Source organism: Cryptotermes secundus, unplaced genomic scaffold (genome assembly GCF_002891405.2).
Source record: "Cryptotermes secundus unplaced genomic scaffold, Csec_1.0 scaffold143, whole genome shotgun sequence".
In the NCBI taxonomy this organism is placed as follows: domain Eukaryota; kingdom Metazoa; phylum Arthropoda; class Insecta; order Blattodea; family Kalotermitidae; genus Cryptotermes; species Cryptotermes secundus.
In genome coordinates this window covers 620,461-640,432 of record NW_019741301.1, presented here as the reverse complement: position 1 = coordinate 640,432, position 19,972 = coordinate 620,461, and the positions used below count along the sequence as shown (strand labels likewise).

The 19,972-nt window shown below is 42.3% G+C and overlaps 1 protein-coding gene and 1 long non-coding RNA gene across 7 annotated transcripts in view; one reads left to right on the top strand and one right to left on the bottom strand.

Moving 5' to 3' along the window:
* LOC111872688 overlaps positions 1-4,251 on the bottom strand; it is a 21,727-nt gene extending 17,476 nt beyond the window's left edge. The window contains exon 1 of the long non-coding RNA XR_002844281.2: positions 4,038-4,251. This is a non-coding gene — a long non-coding RNA (uncharacterized LOC111872688). The remainder of the gene's footprint in view (positions 1-4,037) is intronic.
* Positions 1-19,972, top strand: part of LOC111872686 (glutamate receptor ionotropic, NMDA 2B) — a 309,458-nt gene that overhangs the window by 115,322 nt on the left and 174,164 nt on the right. For all 6 annotated transcript variants that reach the window (XM_023866807.2, XM_033754788.1, XM_033754785.1 and 3 more), the window contains exon 3: positions 18,248-18,426. In XM_023866807.2, the coding sequence (XP_023722575.1) occupies positions 18,248-18,426 (179 nt within the window). The remainder of the gene's footprint in view (positions 1-18,247; positions 18,427-19,972) is intronic.

Below are 19,972 nucleotides of genomic sequence, written 5' to 3'. Positions count from 1 at the left end.
CGGCAGCCCCCGCATGGCGGCGCGACAGTCGCCGGTTATACGCGTTTAAATTTGTCACGAGGAGGGGGATTATTAAGTCAGGTTCCGTGAGCCAGCCACTCAGACACTTACCCCCCACCCGCTATTCTCCTGCAGTCTCCCGCTGAAGTCCATCCGCCATCTCAACATCTCATGGACTCCGAAGGTTCATTATTCTGTTCAGAAGAGCATACTGAGACAGATGAATCAAGTCCACATCTCCCCACCCCAAAAGTAAGGATTCATTAGCTTCCCCTCTACTCTTAGTTCTTCCAAGTTCCTGCGATGCTCAGATTTCCCATGTAAAGTTTCCTATTCACGTCCCGTTTCTCCCATGCGTTCTACATTCCCAGTTCACTGCGTCCATGTCCACTTGGTTTTCTTTTTAATAACTGGAGAAGAGACGTGGTATACGATATATCGAGAAAAAATATTTTCTCCATGTTCGATTATCATATAAAAAAGTAAAGCTATCCCTGTAACAGGCCGTGAAGGCCCACTGGGTTGTGAGACGTTGAGGGTCCCACATTATTTAGACAATCGGCTCAAAGATGGTAGTCATGTTGTCAGCCTTACGCGCCGGCCACGCTTTACTCCCCAGGAAAATTATTTAATTAATTCCTGGCACTCATTTCTGTTAGAGGCTGAGTCGATCTCAGGGCCATAGTGCGGCTGGAGAGATTAGGTCAATTGAAAAAAAATCCAATGACCTATCGGAATTTTTTTCAATTGACCTAATCTCTCCAGCCGCACTTGAAAAAAAATCCAATGACCTATTGGATTTTTTTTCAATTGACCTAATCTCTCCAGCCGCACTATGGCCCTGAGATCGACTCAGCCTCTAACAGAAATGAGTGCCAGGAATTAATTAAATAATTTTCCTGGGGAGTAAAGCGTGGCCGGCGCGTAAGGCTGACAACATGACTACCATCTTTGAGCCGATTGTCTAAATAATGTGGGACCCTCAACGTCTCACAACCCAGTGGGCCTTCACGGCCTGTTACAGGGATAGCTTTACTTTTTTATATGATAATCGAACATGGAGAAAATATTTTTTCTCGATATATCGTATACCACGTCTCTTCTCCAGTTATTAAAAAGAAAACCAAGTGGACATGGACGCAGTGAACTGGGAATGTAGAACGCATGGGAGAAACGGGACGTGAATAGGAAACTTTACATGGGAAATCTGAGCATCGCAGGAACTTGGAAGAACTAAGAGTAGAGGGGAAGCTAATGAATCCTTACTTTTGGGGTGGGGAGATGTGGACTTGATTCATCTGTCTCAGTATGCTCTTCTGAACAGAATAATGAACCTTCGGAGTCCATGAGATGTTGAGATGGCGGATGGACTTCAGCGGGAGACTGCAGGAGAATAGCGGGTGGGGGGTAAGTGTCTGAGTGGCTGGCTCACGGAACCTGACTTAATAATCCCCCTCCTCGTGACAAATTTAAACGCGTATAATCGCAGTCTGTCGCGTCGCTATGCGGGTGTTTCGACGCGCGCCCGAACCACGTTTTCATTACGGATGAGTGGACGGACAGACAGAGATGAGGTGTTGTACAAAGGACGATGACAGGATCTGAGCTTCCGAAGTCCATTAGTTGAGTGCATACTGAGAGGGCGGGAAGTGGAGAGATGCCAGAATTACACAACATGGCGCAGACACAGTAACGGGGTGAGGGTAACAGTGTACTAAAGGCTCAGTCTGTGTTGTGTGGCATTAGATTTTGTACAGTGCTCACTGTGAAGAAGTTTCCAACACTATCTAGCTAGTGCTAGTGCTACCTAGCACACGTGAGAGTTAAGAGAAATGTGACAACAGTTTTGGTAAGAAAACCTGAATGAAAGATGCCACATGTAAAATCTATAGGAGATGATAATATTAAAATGGATGTTGACGTAACAGTTTTGGAGGGCGGGGACTGGATTAATCTCTATCAGAATAGGGCGAAATGGCGGGAGATTGCGAAAACAGTGATTACCCACTGGATTCCATAAAATTCTGTGAAATTTTCTGTTTGAAAAAAAAATGTATTAGCTTCACAAGAACTGTGTTCACGTAGTTAATTGACGGTTTAATTAGGTGTCTATGCAGGTGCTTAGTTATTCAGGTAATTACTCAGTAGAAAAGTTAGTTGGTTCGTTGGTTGGATAGCTAGTTGGTTGTTTCGTTAGTTCGTCGATTGGTCGGTTTTTGGTTAGTTAGCTTGTTATTTAATTATATCGTCCGTTGGTCATATAGTTAATTAGTTGGTTGGTCGGTCGATCGGTTAGACAGATGATCAGTCAGTAAAAAATTAAAATTATATAAGACAGCAGACACTTCAGGATATGCATTTATGTCTAACCAAAATGTTCCTCATTTCCTAATACACACTTGAAATATAATGTCACCAGTTCTTTATACCTGTAATTCCCAAGACATTTCTTGCACCAGAAACTCGGTCTGTATTTCTATATCCTGCTCAATACGTCATATGACATTTGGGAATTCCCCTACATAAGCTGTGCTTTTAATGTCTCGTGATCTTCGAATGTGTCAATATTTAAACTAGTTTTGTCGATCCCAAGATCCCTAGGGAGCCAGCGGCAGGCATCCTGGCGTTAAGTCTTTAAGCTGACGCTAGTAACGACGCTAAACCAATAAATTAGAGCCTTGGAAAAAGGAGCCTCTCCAGAGAACCTGCGAGGGCTCCTTCAGTGTGGGACAAGCCAATTATACAAGGCTTGAAAGAGATGAAAGTGAGAGCATTAAAGCCCACTGCAAAATTCAAATCTGGGTTGAAGCATCTAGAGAACACCGGGATGAGAAGTAGAGACAAACTTGTATATGTGCTTATTTAATCATCACAACGCTATGAAGACATATGGGGGAATGGAGGTATAGCTCCACCATTCATGACTTCGGCACTGGATGTAATATAAAGTAATTGGTTTCAAGCCCCGGCCGCTTTAATCCCATGAAAACAGGCTCCGGTACCCTTGAATAGGCTGGGTGAGCCAAATAGCCGGGCTGGACGCTACAAGGAAGAGAAAAAAATTACCCTAGCTGGGAATCGAACTCCAGCTGTCCAGCCCGTGGCTAGTTTACGAACTGAGCTCTTCCGGCTTCTTGTACGTCAGGAGAAACTCGTATTCCTATACGTTCAAGTAGCGTTCGCTTCTTATTATTATTATGTTTCAGCATCCTGTTGCATTGTTGCGTCATTCTTAGGTCGTAAGTATACCGTCTGTAATGCAACAGTAACCTCATATAAAGACACTAAAATATAGTGTCGCGTGTTTCCTAGGCAACGCGACAAGAAATTTACGTGGGTCTCGGATTTGGATGAATATTCATTGGACGAACAGTCTTTACACTCACAAATACAATGATTCGCACTTACGTCTTCAGGCCTTCCTTCTTCCGTGTTACACACTCGCACCGCTAATCTCGGTGAAGTGTCTTCTGCTCTGCTCGGACCTCAACTGTCCTTATACGAACTTACTGGTCTCAAAGTCACAGTCACATTGCGACTGATGGTCGGTCAGTCTGTCGAGTCTTGGTGTCGCGCGATAGCTGGGACTCATGACCAGATGTTTCTTACTGTTTCACAGTTACGGTCTTGTTTTTGTGGGGCGCCGCCCTCTCTGCTGGTCTCTTGCCCAATACGAACTGTTATATCCTGCACTCGGACTGAATAGGGAATACCTTGTCGAACGGTTCATTTCGCCTGCTGCTATGCAACGAATCTCTTGTTGCCACGGGAATACATTTCGTTACAGATAATAATGGAAACCCCATTGTTAGACTTTCATCTCCAGGGCAACGATTTTCGAGGTATCGCTGCCTAGGAATTACTAGCCGTTGACCAGTGATGGACGTCTTATCGTCCGGCCTTCCTGGCGGCACGTCACAATGTATTAAATTCCTTGCTGCAAGGAATGAATGTATAAATTTAATGACATTTTAAAATATTTAACAAACACTTTTAGTGTATTTTATATAAGGTTGCATCATAGACGGAACACTTACCATCTATGAATGATTATCTTCTTCTGCTCCTCTGCTCTGGACGAGACGTATGAGTGTGGGATAGTTATTGCCTGCAAAGATTGGGAAGAATGTGATCCATAGTGTAATACACGATGTTGGGAGAGGGTTGCATGGAAATGGAAATAGTGAGAGACTCCAAAATCGGGGTTTAATGAAACCTGCGGAAGAATTTGTGGAATGAAGTGGAACCTCCATAATCCAAACCTAAGTTAATCTGAAGTCTAGGGCCGCGCCATAGCTCAAGCGGTTAGTCGCTGGCTTTCCACAGCGGCGGTCCGGGTTCGATCCCGGGTCTGGTAAAGTGGGATTTGTGGTGGACAAAGTGGCGCTACGGCAGGTTTTCTCCGAGTACTTCGGTTTCCCCTGCCAATCTTTATTCCACCAATTGCTCCACAATCACTCTCACCTATCATCTGGGGCTTGTACAATAGGCCAGAAGTGGCCGCAGTACAAGGGACTTAGTCCCACCCCACTAGCTTTATAAAATATTAGTCCCGCCCCACTAGCAATAAAAAAAGTTACACACACAGGAGACAACTTTATGAAAAGTTGAAACAGTTGTTTTCGTATTACATTCTGAAGAGTGTCGGACGTGCCGGTAGAGTTTCTCTCAAACATCCGGTCACAGGACGAGAATCTCACTAACAACTTCCGGAACGTGAAGGATTGCCAATCACTCGAACCCAAAGTGCAGTTAAATTATAGTCTTAATTCCAATTTCACATATATATTATCGAGATTTATAGTTTTTGCGTGACTTATAAGACGGGTTTTGGATTCTATCATTAGATTTAATGACACCTTATACACCCAACTCGGGACTACAGGCAATACAGCGCTGTCGCTATTCTACACACTTTACAGTTCACTGCTGGACACAGTATAGTTCTCAGTCTTCACTAGTCGTATCCTGGCAACGGTTTTATAACAGCCTCATTGTAACTTCAAATTACACATGAAATTGCCTTTGCACAGTATAATTCCTTTCTTTCCATTTCTTCTGAAACGCCTTGGTTTGCCGACTCTGGCAGTTTTACTTCTCTGCTCCCAAGCTCATATCCCGGCAAGCTAGCGTCCCGAAACTCGGCTACCCCTTCTCAAGTGGGCTCTTCTTTATAACCACTTTGCACGAACCACGCAGTAAACACAGTTGGGAAAGTGTGTTTACAACGCCGTTGTATAACAACAGAAGTTACTCGATTGTTGCTTGCGTATTCGTTGCCGCGGGAATATGTTTACGGAGTCGTTACCTAGCAATGAACGTGTATTCTGACTTAAGTATTCCTGATTTCGGGCAACATGTCACAATATTTAACGTGTAATAGCATTAGTAGAGACGCCAAAATCATGTACCGTAAGCGAATTTCCTCATTAGTCTTACAGGGTTGATACTTAACGACGCTGATATTATCGAGGTTAAATAGTATCGGAAGATGTCGTTAATGATCGACGAATTCGAAAGGATTTTTTACTGTGGTCGAATCAGAATACTACCACTGTCAATAATTTCGTTGACTGGTCGCAAAGCGTCATTGTGGTGCATTACAGCGGATAGGTTGAGGCACTAGATGATGCCTTGTTAGTTCATCTCTCGTCACAGCAAGAGGCAGTTGTGTGCAAACAGTGTAAGCAGAACTACGGTCTCTGTTGTGTATTGCAGTTAAATGCGAGTGGCGGAAACCTAAAATGTAGCACGTTGAACAACGGACAAACATCAAGTTCTGCCAGAAACTAGGCAAATCCCCTAGTGAAACATTTGGCGTAGGAAGAATTGGCTGTTGCTACACGACAACGCCCCTGCACATCGCTCTGTTCTTGTCCAAGAGGAACTGGCAAGGCAACAGGTCACCGTTTGGCCACACCCTCCGTACACACCTGATCTCGCACCCTGCGATTTCTTTCTCTTTCTCCACTTGAAAGCAAAGCTACGTGGTCGTAGATTTCAGTCGTCCGAGGAGGTGGTCATTACCACAAGAGACGCCGTACGGGAATTTCCTGCCAATATGTTTCAGCAATATTTTCGGCAGCTATATCAATGTTGGCAGACTTGCACAGCGGCCAACGGCAACTATTTTGAGGGCCGATGTGGATCTGTGTAAGTGTATGTGAATACCTTGTACTAATGATGCGATAAAACCACCGTCCACGAAATTAATGACTATACTGCGTATTATCCCGACGTTTGCCTGGAAGGAAAACTACCAAAAGCCGCAGAATATCCCGTGTCCCTGTAGAGATTCGAACAGACCAACTCCGGAATACAGGTCTGGATCCTTGCCACTGCGTCAGCCCGTTCGGTCCATCTGACTTTGCGTTCCGCTTTATGCCGTCTATGTGAAACGTCAGTTCCTATTCGCGCGTCGTTTTCTTTTCTTTTCTTTTTTTTTTTTGACAATTCAGGTTTCGGCCTAGGGGCACTCCGTAGCGTAGTTGGTTGAGGCACTGTGTTACAAGCCTTAAAGTCGCGGGTTCGATATCCACTATGAGGTCATTGGTTTCTTCAATTGACCTAATCCTTCCAGCCGCACTATGGCCCTGTGGTCGACTCAGCCTCTAACAGAAATTAGTATCAGGAGTCTCCCTGGGGGGGGGGTAAATGACGGCCGGCGCATAAGGCTGACAACCTCACCGACATCTGTGAGTCGACTGTCTAGAAAATGTGGAAACCTAAACATCTCACAACGCTATAGGCCTTCATGGCATCTTACGAGGATAGGTTTACCTTTACATGTTTCGGCCTAACCGGCCACCGTCAGGTGTAATATTATATAATATAATATAATATTATATTATATTCGATCCATATTGCTGGATAATATCTCTTCAGGAATACTAAAATAAAAGTCGCATTCTGCTACTCATTAAGCATAAACTGAGTAGAATTTTTTATCGCTTTCATAAGTACGTAATTTTCAGAGTACGTAAGCCAGAAGAATGGCTTTAAGACTAAATGAAATACAATATGAAATACATTATCAGTCCTTACGCTGTTATAATAAGCTCATAAAGAGCACTCAAGTCTCTCAAACTTCAGATAAAGCAGAAATAGAAAATGTGAGATGAAAAATAAATTGCACTTAACAATAGCAATATGGAAGTTTACCGAAATTATACCCCGGTGAATTTAAATATAATGTACGAAAAGGCAAGCTCTTTGATTGATCGATAAAAGACGAAAAACCATGACAAAATAAGACAGAAAAGAAATGAAGTTGTAATCCGTTATGAGTGGACAATTATGTACGTTAAAGGACAACAATCCGACTTTACCATTAAGCTCAGGTTTATATTTAGTATTCGCTTATATACACTCTTTCAAGGAATTCTAAAATTCTGCTACATTCGAATATTAGGTAAATAACATTAGGTATAATACCTAATACCTAATAAAATACCTAATAATACCTAATAAGATTAGGTAAATACCATTTAAAACGCAACATAGACTACACGGGAGGCTGCGCCATAGTTCAAGCGGTTAGTCGCTGGCTTCCCACCGCGGCGGCCCGGGTTCGATCCCGGGTCTGGTCAAGTGGGATTTTGTGGTGGACATAGTGGCGCTGGGGCAGGTTTTCTCCTAGTATTTCGGTTTCCCCTGCCAATCTTCATTCCACCAATTGCTCCACAGTCACCCTCACCTATCATCTGGGGTTGGTACAATAGGCCAGAAGTGGCCGCAGTACAAGGGACTTAGTCCCACCCCACTAGCAATAAAAAATAATAGACTACACACAGTGTATGCAACCTTAACGATAAGATCGGCAAAACAAACCAGACGAGTTACTTTTAAATTTTTTTTTATTATTTCCAGAAGCATACTATCACGCGAAGGAGTGACTCTCGATGGGGTTTTGGGTATTATATATGATTTATTAACCACTTAGACTAACAACTCGTAATTACACTTAATTATAGCGTCATCGCTAATTTTAACACTTTAAAATTCACGAGAGCATACACTAAGACTTTTCCAGTAATAGTTGCCTGGTAACGGCTTCTAACAATGGCTAGTCTTCTGCTTCCGGGATCCAGTCCTCTCTGAACGGCGGATCCCTTCCAACGCTCTCTGTTACAACTGACTAACTGTCAGGCTGGCTGCCATTTTACACCAACCTCACAGTCTTTTCTTCACAGGCTGACTTTCAACTGACACCTTAACTAACTGTCACTGTCCATTTTGTTCACAGACTCCAGTACAGAACTCACGGGGTCACTCAGATTGTCTTCCTCTTAACTTCCCGACACGGACCAACGTAGAAAACCCCGTTTCTAACAATACCTCTACTGTTGCATACGTATCCATTGCCGCGGGTACGTGCTTACCGAGCCGTTGCCTAGAAACGAACGTTGTTTACTTCAGATTAATAAATGCCACACGCGTGCATCCGTGAAAGTGTGTTTCGTGGGGCGTTGCGAAGTGTTTTCGGCTCAATACCGGAAATAGTCTGCTTAATAGTCTTTCATCTACTCCATGTTTCGTGGTTTATCCGAATAGATTATTTCTTTTTCAGAAATCCTTATAGAAAGAATTCGGGTGGTGTGAGGTCCTGAGGTAGGGGTGGCTGAAGACCACGCTCAATAATCCGATCACGAATTCTTGCAGTAAAGCAGGTGTTGTGTTAGTAGTGTGAGCAACTACTCCACCATTCTGGTTCCAGAAATTCTTTCTTTAGCTCCTTTCCAACACAGAAACAAATTGAGTCAAAAGATACTGTATCGTAAACATTTCTTTTTAACATTGTTAACATTCGGTCTGTTGTCATACTCGAGTTGCGATTTGCTTAACGCTTCACGAACAGTAACAAACAGTTTCGATACGCAGTAATATTCCAGAATCAACACACATTCTGCTCATGCGCACGTCATGCTTCCACCTAGAAAGTTTTTGCGTAATTTTCAACAGCAGCAGCCTAGCAACCAAGGTGGCAGTGACTCGGGTGTCACGATGGAAGTTTAGCGCGTCGTTTGTATGAGATATATCCGGAAAGTAAAGATGCAAGTCCAGTAAAAATGCAATGGAAATTTTTTTCAGAAATGTCAGTGCTGCCGTGTGAGTTAGGAACCGTATGACAGGGCAGAGTTCACCGGTCACAGTCACGGCAACGGTGTGCTCGCAGTATGTGTCTAAAATGGCCTTGTCGATTCAAAATCCCGCCAAATGTGAGGTTCGTGGAGTAATTCGATTTCTTCAAGCGAAAGGAGAAACTGCTGCTGAAATTCATCGCCAACTGTTTCTGTTTACGGAGATGTTATGAACAGACAAAACGTGGCAAAATGGTGTCGTGAATTTTAAGCGGGTAGAAGTGGTGTTCATGATGATGGTCATCCGTTGTCACTCATGAAATCATCCAAAAATTGATGAAAATATTCCTGCTGACAGACGTTTAACCGTCGATGAACTTCCTCAACAGTGTCCGGAAGTGCCAAGAACTGTTCTCATTGAATAAGAGAGCAGGCGGGAGATTTCTACGGCACTGGAATAAAAGAAATAAACTCGTTCCCAGGCTCACTAAGTGCATTGCGATCCATGGTGATTGTGTTGAAAAGTGAATAGAGGTGTGTTTTAAAGTGCTATAAGTGAATCCCCCGAAAAATGTTTTATAAATATTTTCTGGGCTTTGTATCTTTACTTTCCGGATATATTTCTTACGAGGGAACATCTGGTTTTATTTCTATGCCACAGTAAATGACTGTTATTTTGGGTTCGTTTCAAACGGCACGCCCTGTTCAGGAGAGTTTCTACGCCTGCTTTTCAAGTTTCTCTACTAATCAGTGAACGTCTATATTTTCTGTAATGAGACGGTATCCATAAACATTTTATAAAAGCCAATTAAAAGATATTACCGTCCTGTAAACCCTATAAAGAAAGGAAGCATTTTTATTTGAATGTTTTTCATATGAATGAACATTCATTATTTTTATAACAAGTGGCGATACTGATACATGGTGTTTGTTTCTCTACACATCCCACGACTACTACTATCCAACCTAAGAACATCATTCTCTAAAAAGAAATATTCCTGCTAAGCATTTAAATGAGCCTATTTATGCATATTATTTATATATCTTAACATTTCTACGATAGAATTCCACCCACATGACACAGTAATTCTGAAAATGTTCCGTCAGCTTAATACTAAACGATGCCAACACAAAACCACATGAAATAAAAACCCAGACCCATTAGACTTCCCATTAGACAGAATAGCAGAATGAGGCAGTGGAAGGCGTAGAGAGGCGTAATGACTATAAGGACTGAGGACGAGGACGGGACCGAATTTGAAACGACTGATAAGAACAGAATAAGGACCTAATGATGGAGCCAATCCTTCCTCAGTTTCTACCTTTCGTAATAGGCCCTCTGGCCTGTGGAGGCATCTCGATGCACTCCAGTCCCTTTCTTCCCCTTGGCACTACAGCCCCAGTGGGCCTAGGCCTACCTCCATGAACTCCGACTCCAAACCCTTAGAAGGGACCTCTCTGCAATCTCGCTGCAGTTATCAGTTTGACTGCTTGTAGAACGGATATATTAGAACTGCGAATAATTATATTTAGTTATGTGTGCCATTTTGACACCTCCTTCCATAACAAAGCGTAAGTGAATAGGCCTAAAAGTACAAACACATTCTTCTTTTAATCCTGTTTATTTCCTTTCCCTACTATAAAACACACAATGACATACATTCATTAAGTAGGGTTCGAAACCGCGAGACCCAGTGTTTAAGCGAGCGAAGATGGTTCATGCTTTAGAACGCACAGCCACTGTGATCGGCACTTCATAACTTTTCTTTCCACTGGCTCTACAGCCCTCTTGGGCCCTGGTCTCCGATTTTCAGTTTCATGATCATTTTACAGACGGTAAGACACCTTTGACGGGTGATCAGCTCGTCGCAAGGCCTCTACCCAAACATAGGACAACACAAACGCAGAATAAATATATACATATACCAAACATCCATGCCTTGTGTGGGATTCGAACCCACGATCCAAGTGTTCGAGCGAGCGAAGACAGTACATGCCTTAAGGGGCCCATACACGTACGATTCCGGCTCGGCGAGCTTGACTCGGGAGATGGGCTCGGATTAATTTCATCACAAACGCATGAGCTGACTCCCAACTTTGCGACCCACACACGGACGAGTTTGGCTCATTGGAACCCGAGCCGAATCGAACTCGCGAACCAGACTCGTACGTGTATGGGCCCCTTTAGACCGCTCGGGTACCGTGACCGGCTCTTCATAACTACTACTCGTCGCCAAATATAATTAGAATGATCAACTGAAGGAGGATAAGATGGGCAAGCATGTGTCTAATAGCTAAATGTGAAGATGAACGCTTACACGATTCTGGTGAGAAAGCAGAAGGAAAATGACCACTAGATAGACCTAGACCTGGGTGGTGTTAAAATAGATCTTAGAGAAATAGGATGGGGTGGTATGGACTGGATTGATCTCGCTCAAGATGGCGACCAGTGCTGGCCTCTTGTGAATACGGTAATGAATTGTAATGTTTTGGGGGTGTACGGATTAGCTCAGAAGCTGTTGGCTTCTCAAGAACGACTCGGCTCCATGAAATTAGTTGATTGTTTACTTACTCTGAAAATCGGCTGAAATTTTTGCGAAATGTACAGTTACTTCCAACATTAAGGTAGGCGTCAACAGATTATAATGGGTACTTGAGGGGCTATGCTATAAGCCGGAAGGTCGCGGGTTCAAGTCCCGATGAGGTCATTGGACTTTTATGAATTCACCTAATCCTTCCAGCCGCACTATGACCCTGGGGTTCACTCAGCCTCTAACAGAAATGAGTACCAGGAATTAATTACATAATTTTCCTGGGGAGTAAAGCGCGGCCGGCGCGTAAGGCTGACAACCTTACCGTCATCTTTGAGCCGATTGTCTAGATAATGTGGGACCATCACGGCCTGGTACAGGGATAGCTTTACTTTTTTACTTTACACATTTAAATTAAATTCGCTTAGTGGGAGTGGTGTCCAACTGGGTACACTCGAAACGGCGGCCACTGATTGGCCTGTTGTACCTGCCCCGGGTGATTATGATGATGAAGAAATTGGTGGAATGAAGATTGGCAAGGGAAACCGAAGTACTCTGAGAAACCCCACTCCAGCGCCACTTTGTCCACCACAAATCACACTTGACCAGACTCCGTGATCGAACCCGGGCCGCCGCGATGGGAAGCCAGTGATGGGTACACATTCCTTTGAGGTGAAATAATGAGTAGATACTGATGTTCATTTTTACATCATCATTAAAGGGATGAAAGGCGTGCAGCTGTTCAGTATTGTAGTTCAAATCAATCCGGTTCTATTTCGTTTGACCTTTTTTTTCGGCTTTATAAGTGTCACTGAATAAAATAATTTATTTCCGCCTTGTTATAATTATCTGAATTTTTGGAGTTCTCAGAATTATTAAAATTATAGAAATATTTATGTGTTTTCTTATGCATATATCACTGCAGTACGAGTGTATATAGTGTAACTTGAAGTCCCAATTGGTTTCTGGTGTGAAATATCTGACCGGGAATATCTATGGGCGGTAAGTCAAACCCAAAAAGCCGCATCCGAATTGAGTCTAGGTACCGAAAATTAAAGGACCCCGATGCAAAATGAATGTTGCTAGAAGTGTTGTAATTTTCGCTTAGCTGACCAATAACTTTAACTGCATTCAATCCAAGGGTATTTGAACCCTGTTCGAATAAACAATTTTTTCTGCTTCTTCTCTCGCTCCAACTTTGGAGCGCAGGGCTGATTTCTCAGTTTCATGAACATATTACAGACGGTAGGACTCCTTGGACGGATGATCAGCTCGTCGCAAGACCTCTACCTAGGGCCGCGCCATAGCTCAAGCGGTTAGTCGCTGCCTTCCCACCGCGGCGTCCCGAGATCAAACCCGGGTCTGGTCAAGTGGGATTTGTGGTGGACAAAGTGGCGCTGCCAATCTTCATTCCACCAAATTCTGCGTCATAATCACCCGAGGCGGGTACAATATGCTAATCAGTGGCCGCCGTGCCGAGTGGACCCAACTGGACTCCACCCCCCACTATGCAAAAAAAAAAGGCCTCCACCCAATCACAGAATAAACACATACGCACACACCTAACATCCATGCCTTGTGTTGAATTCGAACCCACGATCCCGGCTTCTGAGCGAGCGAAGATAGTAGATGCATTAGACCACTCGGCTACTGTGACCGGCAACAAAACAATCGCTAAGAAGAAATTCCTTATTATCCTCCGACGTCACAAGACCTCACGGTCTTCGAAGAGACGCCCATTGCTGGTCGAAGCCATCCCAGAGACTTCGTTAGATATGGAAGACGAAGCGCGTGCTTTTAGCTGTCCTTAAAATTACATAAATTACATAGATCTTCTTCTAGTGCAGATGTCAAGAAAAGTACAGCCATACCCCCACTCCCACATGTCTTCATGTCACAGCGCTAGTTAAGCACAGGGACAGATTTAGTTTATGTTTATATTTGAATGGATCTTTAAGGTTCCGGGATAGCTCAGTCGGTAATGCGATGAGCTACGGGCTGGGAAGCCCGAGTTCAGTTCCCGGTAGGGGCAAGTTTTTCTCTACTCTACAGCTTCCAGACCTGCTCTGAGATCCATCCTGCCTCCTATGGAATGGGTACCGGTGGTAAAGCGGCCGAAGCATGAAGCTGACCACTCGCCTACATCTAATGCAAAGTTCGGTAATGGTGGAGCTATAATTCCACTCCTCCATACGTCTTCATGGCATATTGTTTAATTAAGCATAAGGACAGATTTATATCTACCTTTAATGTAGATCTTTATTTATAAACTTCGTGAATTTACGTTCGTTTGTAAATTGCTACGCAACGTCACGTATCGCCGTATGCTACTATACAAATTAATATAACATAAACTGAGTTTTGTTCAAGTGAATAAACTTGCATTGCTCGTACGTGAGAAAGTGATCGTGTTATCTTTGCGGCTGCTTTGATTGGCGTCTTGTTCTGTTGGTTTCCCCATGGATGCGGCCCACGAGAAGACAATCAAATCTATATAACCCCATCTTTCGTGTCTCGTAAATCGCGTTAGTCAAGTTTCTCTCTGCCCTGAAATGTACTCAGTTACTAAACCCGAACTCGGTAAGCTAATTCCGCACGATGGATCGGCTGTGATTGCATTTTCAACATACTGTCACGTGATCGAGTGGCCTATAGACGGGGTTTGGATGATAATTGGATTTATTGCACTCCTAAAAAACGTAATCACAAAGTTTCAATTTATAAAGTATTCCATCTGTAATGCAACAGAGTCAGTCCTTTCTTTAGAGACACTAAAATATATTTAATTAACTAAAATGTGTTTATGAGTATATTATGAGTAACTACAAATAAGTACAGCGGTATCGCTAATTGACACACACTGCAGTTCACTACACCACGTACGAATACTTCTGTCTTCTGGTTCTTTACCGATTGTCGCCTGGTAACGGCTTCCAACGCCGTAGCTTCCTCAGCTTCCGAATTCACGTCCTTACTGGCCGGCGGCTGTCACAATTAACTAAACTCTAGGCTTGTCCTGCTTATAACGCCTCGTCACTGACCGCACAGAAAACACCTCTCCCAACAATTCTTACATTGCTGCATCATGTAACTATCGCACGGACCCCGTAGAGCACCGCTTCCAAGTTAGTCAGTTGTTGCGTGTTACGAATTTGTTGCCTAGTGACAGGCGTTTCTAGAGACATTGCTAATCTCTGTTGGCTTCACAGTTATTGCCTTAAGCAAATACGCCACAATACGATGGAAATTAAAATCAACCTACTGGTTACATCGTTTACCACACAGAATTTTTTTTCCGAACTTTATTTGCCGAAGGTATCACTACCTACAGAGATGTCTCAAAACAAATATCACCAATCTCTGTCTTTAAATTTTAAACCTACGATATTGTCACCTGTATGTGACTATAGACGGGGTTTGGATAGGTAATTGGATTTATTGAAGACTTATACACAGAACCCGTAACTACAAGTAACTATAGCGCTACCGCTAATTCACACACTCATCAGTTCACTAGAGGACGCACTATGTCTTAGCCAGTCGTTGCCTGGTAACGGCTTCTAAAGGCGGACAGTCCCTTTCTTCTGGGTTCCCGAACTGTCCTCGTGCTTCAGCTACCAGCTCCACCGCAGCAGTCCTCTACTCACTCACTCACCAACCAACTCACTTCACTCCACTGCGCTATCTAAAGTGCACTCTCAGTCTGAGTTTATGTTACGATCAGTCGGTTACTGGTCAGTCGGCCAGTCTGTCTGGGAATAAAGCACCCATCTGGGGCTTATGACTAGATTTCTAATACTGTCAGACAGTTGCGGTTTGTTTTTTGTGGGAAGCTCTCTCTGACGAGAGGACGGGTCTGTCGTTTACATTTGCTACTGGCCATCGCCAGCGCAGTCATTCTCGGGTCCGAGTCCCGTGGGACTCATGGCCATATTTTACTGTCTCAGTTTCGAGACTTCCGTTTTTGTAGCCTCCTATGACTCGCAGGGCTGCGGTGGAGGTATTCGACCCCACCTCCTCAGGGTATAAACTGCACTCAAATCAAAGTCAAAGTCACATTGCGACTGACGGTCAGGCAGTCCGTCAGTCTTGGTGTCGAGCCCAATGTAGGTCTTATGACCAGATATTTATTACTGTTTGAAAGTTACAGTCTTGTTATTGTGAGGCACCCTCTCTGACGAGAAGACTGGTATATCTCTTTGTCAGAATCATTCTCTGCAGTAGTAAGTCACTGACAAATGACTAACGACACACCTCCACCTATTGCTGAGGTCAAGAATAGCGAAGCTGTACTTCCAATCCCCTATACGTCTTCATGGCGTGGTGGTTAATTAATTAAGCACAGGGACAAATTTACCTCTCTTTTATACCTTGCCACTGGATACAGTACAGTCTGAGCCGGAGTTGTCGTAAAAACACAAAAATTGTTTTTGTATATTTTAAATATGCGTATACACATACACAGAGATCCTGCAAGATATTTTTACGTATAGACACATTGCTAGGCAGCGACTCGGTAAACCCCTCGCGGAAGCATATACGCACAGCAATGGGCCGTCCATTACTAGGCAACGGATTAGTAAACAAACCTTCCCAACATTAGGAAGACTCTGTTTTCTACGTAGTCCGTGCGGAGAGGTTATAAAGGTGACAAAGAAAGTCGTTTGAGTGAGTTGTTTTCAAGAATTTGGTCGAGTTCTTGAGTTGGCAATCGAAGGTGACTGAGAAGAAATGGCAAAGAAGGAATTAGGAGGTGTAAAGAAGACTTCACATGTAATTTGCAATTATAATGAGACGGTTATAAATCCGTTGCCAGGATACGACTAGCGAAGACTGGGTATCCTAATACGTTCGTAACGGTGAACTGCAAAGTGTGTAGAACAGCGATATTGCTGTACTGCCTGTAGTCCCGTGTTGTCTATAACGTGTCAATAAATCCAATCATTCAATCCAGAACCCCGTCTTATAAGTCACGAGCAGAACCAAACATGTGACAATATAAACATAGGTTCTCAGAAGTCTTTTAGACTACCTTCCTTATTTTGAAAAAATAAATCTAGGCTTATGCGATCTCCATGCTGTCTGTGTGTCTGTGTATCCCATCCTTACCAACTTTCTGACTGGTTGAACCAATGTTTATGAAACTTGGTGCGTATATAATGGCACCTGAGCCCATCTCAACGGCGTACTTCATAAATCCCTCCCATCAGTCTACATGTATATATGTGTAACCCACCTCGTTCCTAGGCAACGGCTTAGTGAAAATCCCCTTATCGTTGCTAGGCAACGGCTCGATAAAATCATTTTCGCGGCAACGAATATATACGCAACAATAGAATTGTCGAACGCGTCTTTTTCTATGCGGTCCTTGTCATATCAAAGAACGTATGTCATCAGTTATTCCCAGAATTTATTTTTAATTGTTATATGTCTCAACTCGAGATTCTCGAGAGACCAAGATGATATTAAGATTCAGAGGAATGGACCGTAATGACGTCCCTCCCATCAGTTAATGATGATGATGATGATGATGATGATGATGATGATTTGTGTTAAATCGCAGTGTTTGCATTCTACGCAAGAAAAAATTATAAGGCTGTCTTGTGCACTATGACGCCTTGCAGTCTGGTATACCTTTCCCACTATTTCAGAGGAATGTGTTAGCTTGACTTGGGTATAACTCTTCTACGATGAAGATGCAAACATCAGTTTCTAGCGAAACAATGGTAGCGTTATAGCAGACAAACCACAATTATATCTCGTAACAGAGCAGTCTTCATAGTCACGCGATACAGAAATTCAAAGCTCACGAAAATGAAGAATTTATTTTCAGTGCTTTCCTGAGAGTAGCTTCCACGCAACAGGAAGAATCTATGACACGTGGACTACCAAGCGATAAATACAATAGTCCTAATTTTACATCATAAAACAAAATTATTCCTGCGCTTAAAATACTACGCACCGTGACATGAAGATATTTGGTGGAGTGTAGTTAAAAACTTCACCTTTTTGGCCCACGGCACTAGAATAAACCTGAGTGTCAAGCTTCACCCCCCGGCTGCTTTATCCCCGCGAAAACATCTCCAGATACCCATTGGGTAAAAGGCTGGGGGGTCTCAGAGACGGTCTGGACAGTGTGAAAAATAAAATGATCGCTTGCCCCAGCCGATAATCGAACCCCGGCCGTCCAGCCCGTAGCCCGTCGCTATACCGACTGAGATATCCAATCGTATTTGAAATAAACATCAGAAATAATCAGAATTAAAATTATACTTTGATTTGGTACCTTGTTACATAAAGGAAATTATGTCTTACTAAGACTTGCAAGGGCTTTGCCATGATTTCTCAGAATGGGGGGACAAAATTTTCCAGGCAGGGGGCTGAAACAAAGATTGTTTGAAAACTTGTTATTTAGCTTTTTACTTTTACCGGTCTTCCTAGAGTATGCAACACAAAGAGTAATTTATAAAACACTTAACATGTTTCTTACAGCTGAGCAGGTGCCTGGCTTTCCCCCATCCCTGTTGGCTGCAATTCTTATTTTCAGATTACTTAATGACTCTGTAGACCAAAAAATGAGAATATAGAGAGTTTCCAATATATTGTCACGGCGATAAATTTTCTCTCTTGTTTCAGAGATTCTGAACAACTTGTGTCGCGTGTTTATAGCAAGTAATGTCTCCGCCATCTTGTTTCTGACTAACTATGAAGCATATGGGAGAGAAACAGCGTCTGCGCAGTACTTCTTGCAACTTGCAGGATACTTAGGTATTCCTGTTATTGCCTGGAACGCTGACAATTCAGGCCTCGAACGAGTAAGTAACGTTATTTAATTTGTGCCAGTTTTAATTTGAAGAATATAAAGTACCCTTTGAAAACGTAAGACATAGCAAATAGTTAACCATTCGATAAAATTAATATTTGAAATATTCAAATCTGTTTTAAGATATTTTCCCCAAATATTTTCCTTCTAACTATTTTATTGAAAAAAATATCTGTTATACAAGCTCATGGAATAATCTCGGATGATGTAAAATGCAGGAAATTTCATAACGAGTTCTTCAACTTTACGTAGAATTGTTAGGGTTCAAAATACGTCATTTGAAATTACTATTTTCTAGGATATGACCCCGTGTAATTTGGTAACAACACAGAAAACAGATTACAACTACCCATTATTTATAATATTCAAAAGTCTATTAGCCTTATTCATAATCTCAAAAACAAAAATAAACGAAAACACAAAACTCTGCTCTTTCGCTATTGAAAACATGTATAATAAATAAATTCTCAACAACGATAATCACATGCCCGAAAATTGAAAACAGGAACCAGTAACCCTGTTGAACGCCATCCTTGAACAAAACTATTTACAATTCAATGACCAATTTTGCAAACAAAACAAAGGCCTAGCAATGGAAGCACCCACCTCTGCAGTCCTAGCTCAAACATTTATATAGTACTTAGAACACATGAAGATATAAAAATTTTAAACCCACGTCAGCTTATCAAGTACTTCAGATATGATGATGGCATATTAATTACATGTCGCACACACACACACACACTACAAACATAGACTACATCTTAATGGAGTTCAACTCAGTACATTCAAAAATAAAATTTACTACAGAAATAGAAGTACGCAATACACTAAACTATCTAGATCTAACTATCACAACAAACACAATCTATTTACATTAGGAACATATTGAAAACTTAATACTACATAACTAAACATACACAATGATTCATGCCACCAATATGAACATAAGAAATCTGCAATAAATTACTTATTTAACAGAATGAACACATATACAATTACACACGAAAATAGATTTAAATATTACACAAAGAATATTAAAAAAACAGCAATTACCACCAACCACCAACACATAATACAATCAACACAAGAACAAAACCCTACTCCTAAAAACCCACAGAAGACGAAGAAAGTAAAATTCACATATCCACATATTATGGCCATAAATCGAGAATTATCACACGGCTATTTAAGACATTGGAATAACCTTCAAAACTACAAATACAACAAAAACACCTAAAAGCGAGAGAACAAATAACAGACATATAATCAGAGCGCAGTGTACCAACTAAACTGCACACTAAATACGTTGAGCAGATGGGACGCACATTTAAGGCTCCATATTCAAGCCATAAGGAGAAACATACAAACTTCTAAATACGCTCAACACATACTCAACGCGGGACATACATATAGTACAATAGAGAAGACTATGGAAGTACTACAAATAAAAAAGAAAGGTCATTTTCTTAACATGCTTGAACATTTTCACACATACAAGTTGAGTAAAAAGAAACTACAAATGATGAAGCTTTCAT